We start from the raw sequence: 15,878 nt of genomic DNA, 5'->3' as shown, positions 1-15,878 counted from the left end.
TAAGGTAAAATAATAAGAAGAAAGCTCCTCCAAAGAAAGCAATATTGTCAAATAAGAATTAAACTTAAGGAAGAGAAATAGAAGTAACAAAACTAGATGGGGAAAAAAAACTTTGCTTAAATTTGCATAGTTTCTGTAGTGGCCAAAGAGGAGATGAGGAGACTGGGGTGAGGCTGCCCAATGAAGGATGACAGGGTCTCTGTCGAAATTCTCTGCTTAGAACAGTCCCAGGTGGGACCCTTCACTGAAATGAGTGACACACAGGAAGCCATGACAGAGTCACTGTTTTTCTCTTTGGGCAGGTTGGCCGTGATATGTTACTGTTTCAGGTAGAAGAAAATAGTCTATATAACAATGCAAACTGCTATGTTTCAATGATCATCCCCACTCGCCAGCAATAAAAAGACTGTGTGCTGACCAGACAGCACATTTCCTAGTCAGTATCTCTCACTAGGCCACCCTTAAATTTAGACAGGCACAGGCTGTACATCACAGCAGTAAGGGGGCTGGGAGGAAACTTCCTTCTGCCTGCCTCCATGCCCTTGTTTTATGGCGGAGATTCAAAGAGCTGCGCAGCCAGAATGCTGCAAAGGAGAGCTAATTTTTTTGTGAACTGCTCAAGGGGTGCTCCATTTGGCATGTTTTTTTAAACTTTCCCCTGCACATGCCAAGCTGTTTGTGTTTTGTTTTGCAGAGACATCTTTGAAAAACAGTTTGTCTGTCTTGTCTGTTTTTCAAGATGGCTCCTCTTCCCACTGAACCAGACCAGATTATCCATAGGATGGATGCAAAATAAAAGCAGCAAGAATTAGAACGCCAGGGTTTGTTGTGGTAAAGCTGTGAAACTTAGACTTTAAAGCACAAAAGAATATCATGCTGAGCTCACTACCCATGCCTTACTATACAGTCACTTTCTGGTGGACAGGTAGATTGCACAGAAACCCTAACAAACTTTCTCTTATACACAAATGTTTTCTTAGGAGAGAGAAATCCATCATTCTCATGCAGGCACATAAGGTAAACACAGAAAGCCAAACTTAAACCAAGACTCAAATACTTCAAATGTACTTTAGTGTTTGTTTTTTTATTTCTTCTCTTTAAAAACCTTCTTAGCAAAGCAAAATTGGGAACCGATTCTTTCGCATCTTTGAATGAAAGCTATATACATTTCAAAACTACCCAATACAAAACATGCCACCTACAAGGATGTTTTTGCTTACTCTTTGTTTTAAAGGAATATTTCTGTTTCTTTTTAGCTTCTTGCTCTCATTACAACTCTGCTACACAGGAATCACACACACAAAGTAATAAAACCCCAAAACACAAAATATAATTCCTCACAAAGTCCACACTTTATTTTTAAAAAAGTGATTATTTTGGGTTCATAAAAGGGTTAAAACTTAATATATATAATATGTGCAACTGTAAACAGAAGTATGGGACAAGGCGTCAAATGCAATTATACAGGCAGAGAACTTTAAAAAAGTTTTAGCTTCAAGACCGGGTTATAGTTTATATAAAAATTAAAAACTGTATAGTCTTTCTTCATCAGCTAAAATCTACAGGATTATCTTAAACTCTAACCATCATCCAAAAAAATCTTGACAATCTATTATATTCAGTCACTTTATCTTTTTTTTAAATCTCTCTCAAGCTTTTAAACTTTTGTAGCAATTTTTTTTAAAATTTATTTATTTTTACATCTTTACAGCCTTCCAAATTAATGGAAAGACACATAAACAAATCAAAAGAGACAAAAAAAATGCATACTGGCTTTAACGCAAACCTTTATTTTGAAACAACGTCCAGTGGTTTTGTTTTGTTACTGATTAAAAACTCCCCCCCCCTTTTCTACACATCTTATTTACAATTGTAATTACTTTAATAATTTGTCACACACCCTTCCCACTGTATTTAACCGTCACCGCTCAGAACGGTTCGCAGAAGCAGCTTTTTTTTTTCCCCACTCAAGAACATGGTTCTCCTCTTTGTCGGTAAGTTCAAACAGCAAGACAACTTTCACTCTAACCCTGATTTCATGCCCCACCTCACCCGTTACAAAGGGGAAGTTACGTCGATCTCTCCACGCTACTCTTACCGGGGAAGAGGGAAAATGGTGCAATTGTGCGTTAAAGGTCTTGTCTGTACAAAGTTAGCTAAGAGAGCCCCATCTCAGAGGCCCGGCGACTCTTGTCCTTCCCCTGGACTCACTCGTGTGCAAGGGGTACAGTAGTCGCCCGAAGCCTTATTCAACAGTAGGGAGACCATGTGTGTATGTTTCAGATGGTGTCTGTGTGTGTCCTGTATAATGCCCACATTTTGCTTTCTATTCATATGAAATCGCCATACATGGGGGAAGATGCTGCTGGGCTGATGGCTCTTAAGATACTCGTTATAAACTGATTCTGGTTTTTGTTTTGTTTCTTTTCTTAGAAAAAGGAAAAAAATATATATCTATATACACAAAGAGAGAGAAAGCATAAACATGGGTTCTTTAGGTCCTTCCCTTTCCACCCGAGGATTTCCGAAGACACAAGCATCTCCTCTAATTCCCACCCATCCACGGGGCGGCGGTGGTGGTGGTGGTGGTGGAAGGGGAGGGGGTTCTGCAGAGATCCAGCCAGCTGCCTAGAAAACCCTGCAGCCTGGGCGTTCCTCCCGATGCTAGTTCAAATATATACACAATATATATATAAATAGATAAATAATCCCAAACTCTGCAATGTGCCAACATCTTTCTCTCATTCACACACACAAGAGCCTTCGGAGCAGCAAGTTGATCATGTTAAACTGGGAGAAGGAACTGGGGTTTTAGGGGGACGGGCTTAACCAAGAGCCAGCTGTCTCCACCACCTGCCACCCCCAATGGCAGCACCGGCTGCGAACCATTGGCCCTTAAAATCAAGGGCAAGTCCTGCACTCTGCAGATGGGCAAGATATACTCAAATGGTTTGGACTCCACTGGAGAGAAGTGCTGGGGTTGGCAGCTGGTGTCCAGGAGCCTTGTGCTTCCCCACGCGTTGGCACAGCCAAACCACATTATGCCTTGCAATCTGTCGGAAGATGGGAACCTACAGTACTTACTCAGTCTGGAAGGCTGGTCGGAGACTGAATCTTACTTTTGGTTGAGGCAGGTGGGGTGGAAGGCACAAGGTCTGGAAGAAGGAGCACTCCAAAAAGAGCCACCTCCCACCTCCACCGGGAAACTCTTCCCATGGCCGGGCCAACGCAGCTGTGACTCTTGATGTTCAGGAAGGAGGGTTCAAAAAGCAGAAGAGCGGCACAGCGAGGGGCTCACGTAAGAGAGAACAAAAACAGCAAAGTCTAACACTTCAAATGAGGTAGGTTCAAGTGCTCCTCGCGCATGGAAGATGGGAGGGAATGGGAGGGAAGGGAAGGGGAGAGGAATGGAAGGCCTGTTTGTCCAGCTTTCTTTCTACAAGGCAGTGCCTACTCATCACTGAAAAACTACTTTTTCCAAAAAGCACATGTACACACACACACACACCCTTTTCAAATCCAATACCTAAATGTATACAAAATCCAGAGGCAGCAAGCGAGCTCTGGAAGGTGGATTGTCAAGCTTATGAGTCTCTTTGAAGCCTCTTGTTACCTTGGTAGATTAGCAAGCAATAGATATTAGGGGTGTTTTTTTTTTCTGGGGGGAAGGGGAGGGAATCTCTCTCTCTCACACACACACATAAAAGTTCCCGAAACACCCACACAGGGGGAAAAAAAGGTTACAAATTATTCCCTGGGGATTGATTCAGTAGCCATGCTTCAGTCCCCTTGCCCCAGCTCTGCTAGACAGAATGCCCCCGTCTCCTCCCAGTATATTACTGAAGTCCATTATTTACAGGTGCACAAGGGTGGAAGGGCTCCCCATTTCGGCCGCAAAGAAGAAGAAGAAAAATACTAAAAAGAAAACCCTGAGTTACCAGTTTATCAGTCCCCACCCCAGATGGGGTTGCTTGTGGCTGTTGCCCTTTTGCTGGGGAAAAACAAGTTGCCTTGTCTGGAAGGAGGAGGCAGCCGGCCCTGGTAGCCCAAACAGCCAGCTTGACAGAATAATACTTGACAGAATAACTGCAACGGGTGTGCCGCAGCCAATATGCTAACACACCAACTCCTCTGACTTTGGTTCCTGGCTGTCCTCAAGAGCATGTTGGGGTGGGAGATTCCAAGCATGCTTTCCCTGGGTGATTCTCTACTGCACTGGAGGTTTGGGAGAGCTGGTAGAACAGACCTCTCTCTCTCTCTCTTTCTTTCTCTCTCTCTCTGCAGAGCCTCCTGCGCGGTCTGTACTGGGCAGTCAGGGTGTCCCGTCCTTCCGCCTGGTTCCAAGAGCCTTGTAGAGTTAGTTCATCCACTTCCTGCAGTTCCAGGCTCCACAATGGCAAGGGATTTTGTGCTGATCATCTTCAAAATCAAACTGGTAATCATAGGTCAGCTGAAAGGGAAGGACACCAGAGAAGACTAAGGGTTGCCCGTATAGCACGTCTCAGGCACGATCTAATCCATTTCTTTTTCACACCACTCCTCATATCCATCCTCACACCATCCAGGTTTGCTTTACCAATTACTCTCACAAAACCTTCCAATACTCTTCAATAGAGATGGGGATATTTGTGTACGAATACGCCCTCACAGGTGGAGATAATGAGGGTCCAGCTTCCCCCCCCCGGGGCTGGACTGTCCACTCACCATTCTGCTGTGGCTGTGGGCTCTGTGGTCCCTTCCTATCACTCCAGAGCTCGCGGTCTGCAAGCCACTCTTCAACCTGGCAGCGAGGTTTGTCCTCCCACCTCCTGCCAGGAGTGGCTCGCAGAGCGATAGGAAGGGACAGTCCGGCCCGGGGGGGGGGGGGGCTGGACCCTTGTTATCTCCACCTGTGCGGGGGTATTTGTATAGGAATACCCCCATCTCAACTTTTCAACCTGCTTCTGATACTTTGAAGCTAGGGTCTTCTACATGCACATGTGCCCCTCTATCACTCAGCTATGGGTCCCTTGGTGTTGAAATTAAAGGACTAGGGCCTGGCTGGGCCTTTCTCAGAATCCCTCAATTTAACAGGCAGGAAAGTCAAAACAGGACCACTCTGGGTCTTCTTCATGTCATGTTCTTCAACATAAACAGATGGCAGAAATTTACTCCTGAACATAAACCATGTAAGCAGCACACAAGTAAGGAAGACACTTATGAATAAATCTTTAAAGGGTTATAAAAATTTGCTCATCTTTCATTCATATGAATAAAGTATGTGATTATCACATTACAGCTGCGGCACCAATACAAGGATTTGTCAACAGATGAGCACAATCAGCCACGTTTTGAGGGATCTGAATCCACAGGCTAGAACGTTACTGGTGTTTGGCATAAGGTTTCTGGAACTAGCCAACACTAATTGATGAGGTGTCAGGATACATCTTGATTGTACCATCAGGCATATGATCAAGATGTGCCCCAACACTTTGTCAATTAGCTGGCATTAGCTGCTGCAAGTTATACACATACACCTTACACTGACACTGAGAAGATCCTGGCTACAGTCTAACACAATTCCTTCTACTCTGCTGATTCCTGGATCCAGACAGTATAATTTAATATATCACTGTAACATTGTTCTCACAGAAGAAGGGGTATGCAGCACATAGGTATTGAAATGGAAGTAGTACAAAGTACTTGTTGTCACTGTTTGGAAACCTTCTCACTTTGGGGATATGGCTCAATGCCAGGATGCCAAAAAACAAGGCTTTATATGCATTAACTTGTTTTTCCAAATGATAACAATAGTATTTATTTATATATATGAGTGTGTGTGTTTGTACATCAACATAAAACTCACCAGGCAAGAAGAATAAATCAACTGCTAAAAAACTAGCCAAAAAGTTCAAATAAAATACACTGGTTGCTCACCTCTCCCTACACCTGACACCTTTGGCTTCCAGTTGCAGACAGATTTTAAAACCTTGTCTACATTTGTCCTACTCTGGTTCCAGACAAAGGTGCTGGAGGAGATGGATCGAAAGCCCATAATGAAGCCACTTTGTTGGATAAGCAGGTCTGTACCTGGATGGAGGATGACCCTGAAAGCCACATCCACCCCAATCTGAGTGCCATGATGGCAGCAAGGCAGGATATGCCGTGTTTTTCCATTTATAACACGCCCCCCTGAACCTGAGCACCCCAATCAGCGGGCACCCTCTGGGCCAGCACATCCTCTGGAAGGCAGCCAGGGGACACTTCCTCCCCCCTCCCCAAATATAGGCAGGGCCTTCGCCTGGGCTTCCTGCACTGTGCTGCACTACACCCTGCTCGCTCACTCTCTGATGCAGTGCCGGAGTCACCGTTAATGGGCAGCAGCGATTTCATGCCAAGGGGCGGCTGAGAGCAGCTTCTCCTTTGCCTCCTGCTGCTGCCGCCTGATCACCGCCTCCAATGCCACTCACTGGCTCCCTTTGGGCGGGGGACAAGGTGGTGGGGTGAGCTTGAGCTGAGCCCCAGCAGCAGAGGGCTCTGCGTGCCAGCTGTGGCACGTAGGTTCGGCTAACCTCCGTGTATAAGACGACCCTCATTTTTTAACTCTACCTTAGGAAAAAGTAGTGACTTATACACGGGAAAATATGGTAAAAATGCTCTGAATAAATCAAATAGAATACAAAAAAAAAAAAAAAAAAAAAAAAAAAAAAAAAACCAACCCCACATCACCCTAGACTCAAAATCCCCCACAAGAACAGGAACATCTTCACACTCTTCCATGGCCATTTCCTACTCATAAAATTCACTCATCAGTTCTTAAAACCAGAGAACTAGGAGCCTCATGCTGCGGTGGAAAAACTGCAGTACTGCAGTGAGAACTCTGCTCATGACCTGAACTTGATCCTAGCCTCTCATAGCCAGCTCAAATGTGACTCGGCCATCTGTCCTTCTGAGGTTGGTAAATTGAATACGCAGCTCATAAGGTGGGGGGGGGGGATGTGTGGCCTGCAAGCTTAAATTATAAACCATCCAGAGAGTGCTTTAAGTACTATGGGATGGTATATAAGCAGCACTTTGCTTCGCTCATCGCTTGTTCTACTCTGGTTCCAGACAATGTCTTCCTTGTCCTCCTCCCGTAGTTTCTTCCACAGCAATCCTACCTCCTCTCCCTTGGGTATTCGACGACTCGAGATGATTATGATCTTGTCCTCCTTGTCAAAAGTCACAACCTCAGCCACACAATTGGGTGCGCAGGAGTGATTGATGTACCTGGAATTGGGGACACAGTAGTGGAAGGAAAGAATAATAGCAAGGCATACATGAGAGCAAAGAAGGATGGGAGGACACAGTCCATTTCACGAAGGTCACCATGAGGGCTTAGGCCTTTTGTAATCCATCTTCTGCTCCAGAACGTGACAATCTTGGGAGGTCTCTACGTCTGGGAAAGGTACGGAGGAGCTGGACAAGGTGACTTTGTGTTGTAATATAAGTACATAACTTAAGAATGTAACTTCTTTTTTAGGTCCAAGAAGGACTGAGAAATGCAAGGGTAAAACTAATAGTTTTTGTCAACTGACCTTTTTTGGTTATTGCTCTGGCATCGTGTATAGAACCGTCAAAGAAATCTCAAAGTTCGCCCTCTTTGGATAGTTAGTCTCTTTCAAACAGGAGGGGACCACCAGCAGCACAAAACTGGCATCTCGTCACTTTTGTTGGGCTTTCAATTCTACAGACCTCCTGGATCCAAATCATGCCCTTACCCCACTGTCTTCAAAGCAGCATTTCCTGCCAAAGGGGTTGGGCACGTACGTCTGCATTTGCTTATGTAGGACACGTATTTGTGTGAGGGAGAGGGGTTTGCACCCACTGCTCTAAGACAAGAAAAGCTTGTAGCTCTGCTTGCCAGTTCTAATCTCCACCCATGCTGATTATTACCATTCCCAGGCCTCTTCGTCCTCCTCGTCCTCCTGGCCTGCCATAGCCTCCCAGGTTCCACAGCTGAGTTCAAACATCCTTGAGTTTGGGACAAAGAAGTCTCTTAATGTCCCCTCGTCTCTCCTCCCATCTACATCCAATTGGCAGGCCCCAACAAATCAACAGCCCTGAGGTGGGGATATGATGAGAACTCCCAAGAGCTTTCATTCTTGAGAGATTTACTAGGTCTTCCCATGACGAGAATCTCTGTTGAGACTTTCTTGTGCATCCATGAAATTTCCCAGCTTCCTTTGAAAATGACATCCCCCATCTTTTTTGTTTTTCACCTGTTATCCTGCACAGGAAATGGCCAAATTCTACACAGGTTAGTGCCCCTTCTACACAGGAAATATGCCATTAAAAATTGGATTTTAATAATCCTATGCACAGGATGACTCTTTTGTGCTTTCAAGGCAAAACTTCTGTTGGAAAAATATTATTCTGTGCAGAAACTGTAATAACAATGTATAGCTTCATAATTTCCCCCCAGAAAAATGATCAGGATGTCCATGAAATCCCATGAGATTTCTTGGGGTGGGGGAAAATCTCACCAGAGATATCTTACTGTGAGGGGAAGGGAATCCCCCCCCCCGGTTTCTCTCTGAGAACAAGAAGTACAAGATTCAAATCCCTACCCAGTGGTAATTAAAACTTGATAAATTTAATGCAGAAAGTGAATTCTTCAAAAACTCTGTTCCACCAATGAGAAATATAAAATGAAAGTAAATGTAATCTAATACTCCCTGAAAACAGAATTGATCACCTTCGAATCAAACACACTGAGAGCCTACTTTTCAGCATAAAAATGAATGCCTTAACTTCCAAAACTAAGCTCTTTTAATTACTTAATATATCATGAATTTTGTTCTGGGCAGACCATAAATATTTTGGAGTACCTTGAGAATATCCACACTGTTGATATTCTCAAGGAACCCATCCTGCATACATGCAAACGCTTTCATGGCAGAGGGTGACTCACCGGGCAGGGCCGCCAGTCAGCGTGGCATCAATGACATGCTCATTGTTGATGCGGAACATGTAGATCCCTCGGTTCTGGAACAGGCAACAGTGATGGTGGGGGAAAAAACGATATGTCATGTTTAGGAACCAGGGTCTTATGGTGTTGTTGTTCTCAACCCTTGATGTTCATACACTACTACTCTGTAATACTCATTTATGTGCTTCTCCATTACAGTATACTAAGGGAATGTACACGGCTGGTTTGGAATTGTAGGGAAGCTTTCAGTTAGTTAGAAGGGATAAACTGGCCAGACATGTTGCTGCCGTGCTTCAACACAGTAACCTTTAGACAGAGCATGCATGTCATTTTTTAAAAATTAATTTCTTATCCCAGTTTGTTAAATTCTACAACTTTTAACACTTTGAGATAAACAATTTAAATTTCCTTAGAATTCAGTGCTGAAACATCAGCACTGCCACTATTGTTTTGAAGTTCTGGCAAGCAGCAATGGAAGCAAGAGACCAAGATAATGAAAATAAAAGGTAATAAATCGAATTAACATTAACTAATGTGAAACTTACTTACTTACTTAAAATTAAGGAGGAAGAGAACTGGAAGATCAAATTGTTCAAGACAGGTCCCCATGCCAAGGGCCTTGCCCCCCCCCCCAGCCTGTTTCCTAAATCCCAAGTCAGAGCACACCCACCCCATCCCCCGTTTAGGAAGTATTCCGGATGTTTCTACCCCAATCTCTCCCCAGCCCAAACAAGCACCAGGACAGAGGACTCCCCTTCTCTGCTCACCTGCTCCTCGTAGATCTTCTCGCGCCGGTTCGCCACCTCGTTGCGGATAATGGTGCCAATGTATTCAATGACCATTGTGTGCTTCTCAATATCCTTGGCTGCGTAAAGCCCGAGCCCTTGGATGCGGGAGCGTGCCAGATACACGTTGTTCTTCCACTCCGTCTTGAGGCGGCGGTACTGGGAGGACTTGGAGTGCACAAACTGCTTGCTGTAGGGCGTGTTGGTTTCCCCTGTGAATGTGCTCTGGTAGGCTTTGGACATGCTGGTGCTATTCAGTGTGTGGGGCCTTTGAAAGGTGTTTAGAAGGGAAGGGAGCGCAAGGCAGCCGGGGGGGGGGGAGGAAAGAGAAAGAAAGATATTAAACTTACCAATAAGAGAGAGGACAGACATCCTGAGGATGATGGGGGTCCTCCACAGGGGGTGGGACTGCAGCTCCCAGAAGTCTAGCCCCAGCCGACACAACCAGACGTGAAATGGGGCCTGCAGTCCCGAGGGCCACCATTTTGTCCACACGGCTGTAAGCAGGCGGTTCAACCGATGCTGAAGGCCAATCCTCTTTAGGAAAAAGCAGTCTAAGACACTGAGTTATGGATCCGGTTTGCACTTGCTGACTGGCAAAGCATCATGGAAACCTCCCTCTCGCAGCAGCTTTATCAGTAACTTTGGGAGGGTAATTGTGCTCAACTGCATTACAGACGACAACTAAATCCCAGCTGTTAATCCAAGAAACTTGGAAGCCTGCTCAAAGAATATAGCCCCATCCATATTCATGAAGAACCCAAATTCTGACGCCACACGGCTATGAGCTGAACAAGAATAAAATCAGGCTGGCACGGAGTTTGTAGTGGCCATGGAGCACCACTACTGCTGCTAAAAATCATGTTCGACTTTCAGTCCTCAACACAAGGGTATGCACAGTGCAATGTGGATTCTGCCTTAGGAGTGCTATTCTAGCTTTCACAATTAAAAATAAAAACACAATCATGCATTCTGTGCTCTTTCAGAAAGCAGGAAGTTAAAAAAAAAAACATGCCAGCCCGATTCCCCCTTAATCAATCAATCACTCAATTAATTAATTTTGGGGGGATCGACTTGTATGCCGCCCGCACTCTGCAAGAGTGCCATCAAACTTCAATAATATTCTGTTTTCAATGTCAGGATCCAAGTTTTGTTTGTTAAAGGCACAGAATTTGAAGGTCCAAAAGTTAGCTCTTCTTTCTTAGGGGCAAAGGAAGCATAAAATCGGTGTTCCTTTTCATTTTTTAACTTCTCAGGTTACAAACTCGCTCACTCCAGCTTTTCTGCATTTCTGCACCATGCATCCAGGCTACAGAAATGTAAGAAGCTGTTCAAAATCCTCTGTTGTGTAGTTACACCAACAGAAGGGAAACTGCAACTATCTATGAGTGTAACTTGCCGTGGTGAAGTGCTGCTTACAAATGAGCCTCCAATACCTGGCAGCATGCCAAGCGTGATGGATGTGCAATGAAGAATCCTTGTGCAGACTTATTAATTAGTGGCTATTTGCCATTGCGAGTTATGCCATTTCCCTTCTACTAGTGTAACTACATAGCAGGATTTTGGTCACTGACATATAGAAAATTAGACAATAACCATGTATTCTTATTGCAACCTACAGTGTAATAACAGTTTACTGAAATCTTACTATTTGTGATTTGTAAGCCTAGTTTTGCTGACAAGTAATAGTTTGTAAACTAGCCACAAATGCAGTTTGAACTCTTTTTGTGGAGGGGTGAGCTTAAGAACCTGGCTTGTTTAAACTGGGGCATGTTCATAGTTTGTTTCCCTAGCTACTAATGTTGAAACAGCAGATGACAAAAAGGGTGAGAGAGATATAAGCCACAAATGGGAAAAAGAGGTCATGATATGTTTAGCTTTCTGCTATGCAATCCACAGCTTAAACAATAAACCATGATTAACATAAACCATGATTTACTGTGATCCAGAAATACACCATGTTTATTGAATACAGCAGACCTGGCAGCAGCTCTGCACACTCTTGGGACACCTCTTCTTTCAGTTAGAACTCTCATAACTTTTTAGCTGAAAAAAAACAGAGATTGGACCTGGGAACCTTCTCTAGGCAAAGCACATGCGCTTGCAGTGACTCATGGTTACTTTCCTTACAACATCCCTGCCACCATCACGGTCTTGAACTGTTCCCTCAGGGCGAGGTGTGCACTGTCAGTGAAGGCCTCCACCTGAGCAAAGCTGTCTGGGTACCATTTATGCTCACCGTTTGTAGTGTGTGAGGATTTTGGGCTCCGATCGAGCACAACCTGTGGGATTGATCATGAGTGGCAGCTCCATGAGTGGATGGCGCCCATAGCGGAATAGGTAGTTCTGGCAGCTCTCCACACCAGGCAGCTGGGAAGAAAGAAGTGGGCATGACACCATTCAAAGCCTTAATGCTGCAGACGAATGCCCTAAGACGGCCCTGTAGGATGACGCTGACCCAACTCCCCAAACACATGTGATTCAGGAGTTCCCAGCACAAATCAATCCACATGGCATCACCTTTCTTTGCTAAAAAGGAACTTGAGCAACGTTCACATTCCATCACGAGGGCAGATCCCAGCACTGTTGCTTAGCGCCACCTGCTCTCCCATAGAAAGACCCATCCAAAGGCTACAGTCCTGCCTTCGGTGTTCCCAAAACCAACGCAACTCCTCCTTGATTCCTGAGTCAAGCCACGTTCCCTGCTTTGTTGGCCCACCCCCACCTAATTTTAGAACTCCTGCTCTCTCCCCCTATTTGGTACATACAGACTCTGCGATGCGCAGCACAGCATGGACCGTCAAGCCAAAGAGTTCTTCTCCCTTCAGGTACTCGGGGAAAAGTCGCAGCATGTCCGCTTCCTTGCGCATCATGGCCACTGGTTCAATGATACGGTTCCACACAGCTGGAGCAGGGGAAGAAGTGGAGAGGGGAGTTCAAAATGGACCCAAGTTTAACCCTTGCCCCGATAAGTCAGCCCAACACCTGCTCTGAAAGGACCGTGGCAGAATCACATTCTAGAATCCCAAGCCAGAGATGAGCTGATCGGTGTTTTTGTACTACAACGCCTGAAGTCGTCCAAGACTGCCTGGGGGATGCCCCAAAAGAGACAGAAACCAGCACACCTCTACTCCAAACTGATAGAAATGCATGTTCTTGCTGTACTGTATGATGCTGTCAAGTATTCATAATCTGAATGCAACAACAAGCCAACATAAAGAGCTAAGCTGAACTGAATAAAGGTAGACTCATTGAACACATGGGACACATTAAGCCAGCACTTATATAATGCTAACTGACTTACCCAGTGTATTCCAATTGGGACAAATAACTGGATTTAGTTCTCAGACCAAATAACTGCTTGGCAGCAGGTCTGCAGCTTGGCGTTTCAGGAACTTGGGAAATCTCTTTGATGGCCAGCAGGCTAAAAGTCAGGAAGGAGCACCTTCCCACAAGGCTCCTGTCATGCAACAGGCCCTCCGTTGTTCCATCAACACATACATCACACTGCCTACTTCCCTTGCACTACTCACTAGACTGCTCAGTCTTCTTCTGTTAGTAGGTTATATAATTATATTAGATATTAGATAAATACCTGCTCTTCAATTATGCCAGTTAATAAGAGCTTGCATGCTCATCTGATATCCATTATCTCTTTCTATTGCTAGACTTTGGTTCTCTTGTGAAGCTACTGATAATTTATTATTATTATTATTACATGCCCATCAAGTGGATTCCAACTTAGGGTGACCCTTTCTATGGCTTTCAAGCTATACAGTATTCAGAAGTTTTCAGTCCCTTCTTCTGAGGGAGCCCTGGGGCTGTGCAGCTGGCCCAAGGCCACCCAGGCCGGCTCTTCTCCCGGGAGGCACCCTGGGGAATCGCACTCGCAACCTCTGGCTCTGCAGACCGACTGGTCTAGCGGACAGGATACAGGCGAGTGAATGAATTTATTTCAGCACACACTTTCCCACCTGATCTGCTACAGGAATGGCTTTCTGGACCTTGCAGAATGTTTACCTGTCAAAATATACGACACGGCAATTCCTCTTCTGTCCTCTATTCCTAGCAACGCAGGTATCCACAGATACCTGCACAGTGAGGCACCGAGACATCCCAAGTTTCTCAGCCAGGGAGGTGGCACCTGTGGCCAGATGGCACTGAATTCTAGTTCCCATCAGCCCCAGACAGTCTGTGGCCCATGGTAAGGGCACGGTGGGAACAGCAGTTCATCAACACTGGGAGGGCCACAGGTTCCCCAGCCTTCCTTGGCAGAATCGGACACAAGGCACAGAAAATTGCTCTGCTCTCACACCAACACTTCACACTTTGCATTACTTATTGCAGGTACTGTATATGCAAAGGAACTGCCTCCCTCCCTCCCCCTCCCTCCCTTATTGCCTCATTCAACAGAAAGACTCCTAGACACTAAGAGGGGAAAGAGATCCTAGCTAGCTGTTTGGAAAATCCAACCACTGAGAGAGCCCCAGGAGGGAGGGAGGGAGGGAGGCCCCATGCCCAAGCGGGCCCCTACCCTGTGGTGAGGAGTCTGTGAAGACCAAGTCCTCCAAGCCCTGCTCCATGACCTGCACCACAAACTCCGGCCGGCCATTGTTCTCGCAGATGGTGCAGCGGTAGCAGCAGCGCCGGTTGTTGGTCCGCAGGCTCCAATAGATGCGGGTGGCCTCGTAGCCCACAGGGTAGAGGGCCGTGGCACTGTGGAAGTCTGCCATCTGGTGGGGCAGGAGCTGCCCAATGGCGTGGAAGACAAGGCCCCCTACCCGGAACATGTGGAGGCGCTCCCCGCGCTGGATGATGCTGGCGATCTGCTTGACCTCGTCCCGCTCGATGTAGACCCGCCGGAAGACCGTGAAGGAGCTGAGCTCCTGGTCGCAGGGGCCCTTGAGCTTGTGCAGCGGGCACAGCATGGTCTTGTCCTTGAAGAACATGCACTTGGCCCGGATGGCGCAGGCAAAGTGGTAGACGTTGGGGCAACGGATACGGTTGCAGCTGTTGGTGGCCCCCGTCTTCTGGCACAGCGAGCATTTGGTGAGGAGGCCCCGATGCAGGGCCACCTCCACGTTGATGAGGGCCCCGCCCTGGGTCTCATACACCTCGGTGGACCAGAGGGCACAGTTGAGGTGGACCCACAGATCCAGGTCCAGATTCAGGAGGCGGGCTGGGCCGTCCGTGGCCCCGTCCCCCTCCTCATGGCAGAAGCAGCATTTCCGCAAGTCGCGTGGCACTTTCTCGGGGCGGAGGGTGGTGGCCAGGTGGTCGATGAACTCCGCAATCTCTCGTTCCCCATCGCGCTTGGCGCCACCTTTCTGGATGGTGATGAGGAAGCGCAGCCGTTTCCAGCGCACCCCCTTCCACTTCTTCAGCCGCGGTTTGTTTTCCTCCATGTCCTCCAGGGGGCGGGAGCGTGGCTTGGCTTTGGGGGGAGACTGGGGAGCCGCCTCCTCCTCCTTGGGGGAAGGGGGCACGGGAGATGGAGCAGGCGGAGGTGGAGGGGCTTCTGGTTCAGGTTCAGGCTCAGGAACCCTGGGGGGACTGGGTGGGGAGGGTGCAAAGGGGGAAAGGGGTGGGGAGGGCTCTTCAGGGAGCGTCAAGAGCTGCCGGACATCCAGATTAGCAACATTGTTCACATAGCAGTGTTGAGCAGTCTTTTCTGGAGCTGGACTCTCCTGCAACGGAAGGAAAGAACGAGAATGAGAAAGATTTTGAAAAGGGATTGCAGCCTCAGTTCAGAAGGAAAGAATGCCTGAAAGGACAGGTTGCTTATCAGCAGCTGTAGTTCTTTGAGTGGTCATCTGTAAAATCACACAAATGGGTTGTTCTGCACCTGCACAGATGTTCTCAGAATCTCCCAGAGCCTAGGAAACTGTTAGCCCCCCCCCCAACACCCAGTGTATGCTCCTCCACCCAAACACCTGGATATTCTTTGAGAGGATACATAATTCCCCTTGACAGCAGACAAACAGCTTGGTAGTTTTCTGGAAAACCTTTGCCCTGTTCACGTACAACGCTAGAGCTGTACAGTCATCTAGTGAATATAGAGATCTTTCCAAGTCTGTCGTGGGGACAGAAAGAAAGTTGCCAACACCCGAGACTGACCAATATGAAAGTCTGTCGCAGCTTGA

The 15,878-nt window shown here is 46.6% G+C and overlaps 1 protein-coding gene across 3 annotated transcripts in view; it reads right to left on the bottom strand.

Moving 5' to 3' along the window:
• Positions 1 to 3,371: 3,371 nt before the first annotated feature.
• KMT2D (lysine methyltransferase 2D) overlaps positions 3,372 to 15,878 on the bottom strand; it is a 101,916-nt gene continuing 89,409 nt past the window's right edge. For all 3 annotated transcript variants that reach the window (XM_072990975.2, XM_072990974.2, XM_072990976.2), the window contains 7 exons: positions 14,270 to 15,422; positions 12,504 to 12,640; positions 11,975 to 12,105; positions 9,718 to 10,003; positions 8,933 to 9,006; positions 7,140 to 7,248; positions 3,372 to 4,450 (listed from right to left, as the gene is read on the bottom strand). In XM_072990975.2, the coding sequence (XP_072847076.2) occupies positions 4,358 to 4,450; positions 7,140 to 7,248; positions 8,933 to 9,006; positions 9,718 to 10,003; positions 11,975 to 12,105; positions 12,504 to 12,640; positions 14,270 to 15,422 (1,983 nt within the window). In that variant the 3' untranslated portion in view covers positions 3,372 to 4,357. The remainder of the gene's footprint in view (positions 4,451 to 7,139; positions 7,249 to 8,932; positions 9,007 to 9,717; positions 10,004 to 11,974; positions 12,106 to 12,503; positions 12,641 to 14,269; positions 15,423 to 15,878) is intronic.

The sequence above is a fragment of the Pogona vitticeps genome, chromosome 2 (genome assembly GCF_051106095.1).
Source record: "Pogona vitticeps strain Pit_001003342236 chromosome 2, PviZW2.1, whole genome shotgun sequence".
NCBI lineage: Eukaryota > Metazoa > Chordata > Lepidosauria > Squamata > Agamidae > Pogona > Pogona vitticeps.
This window is presented reverse-complemented; position numbering and strand designations above follow the sequence as displayed.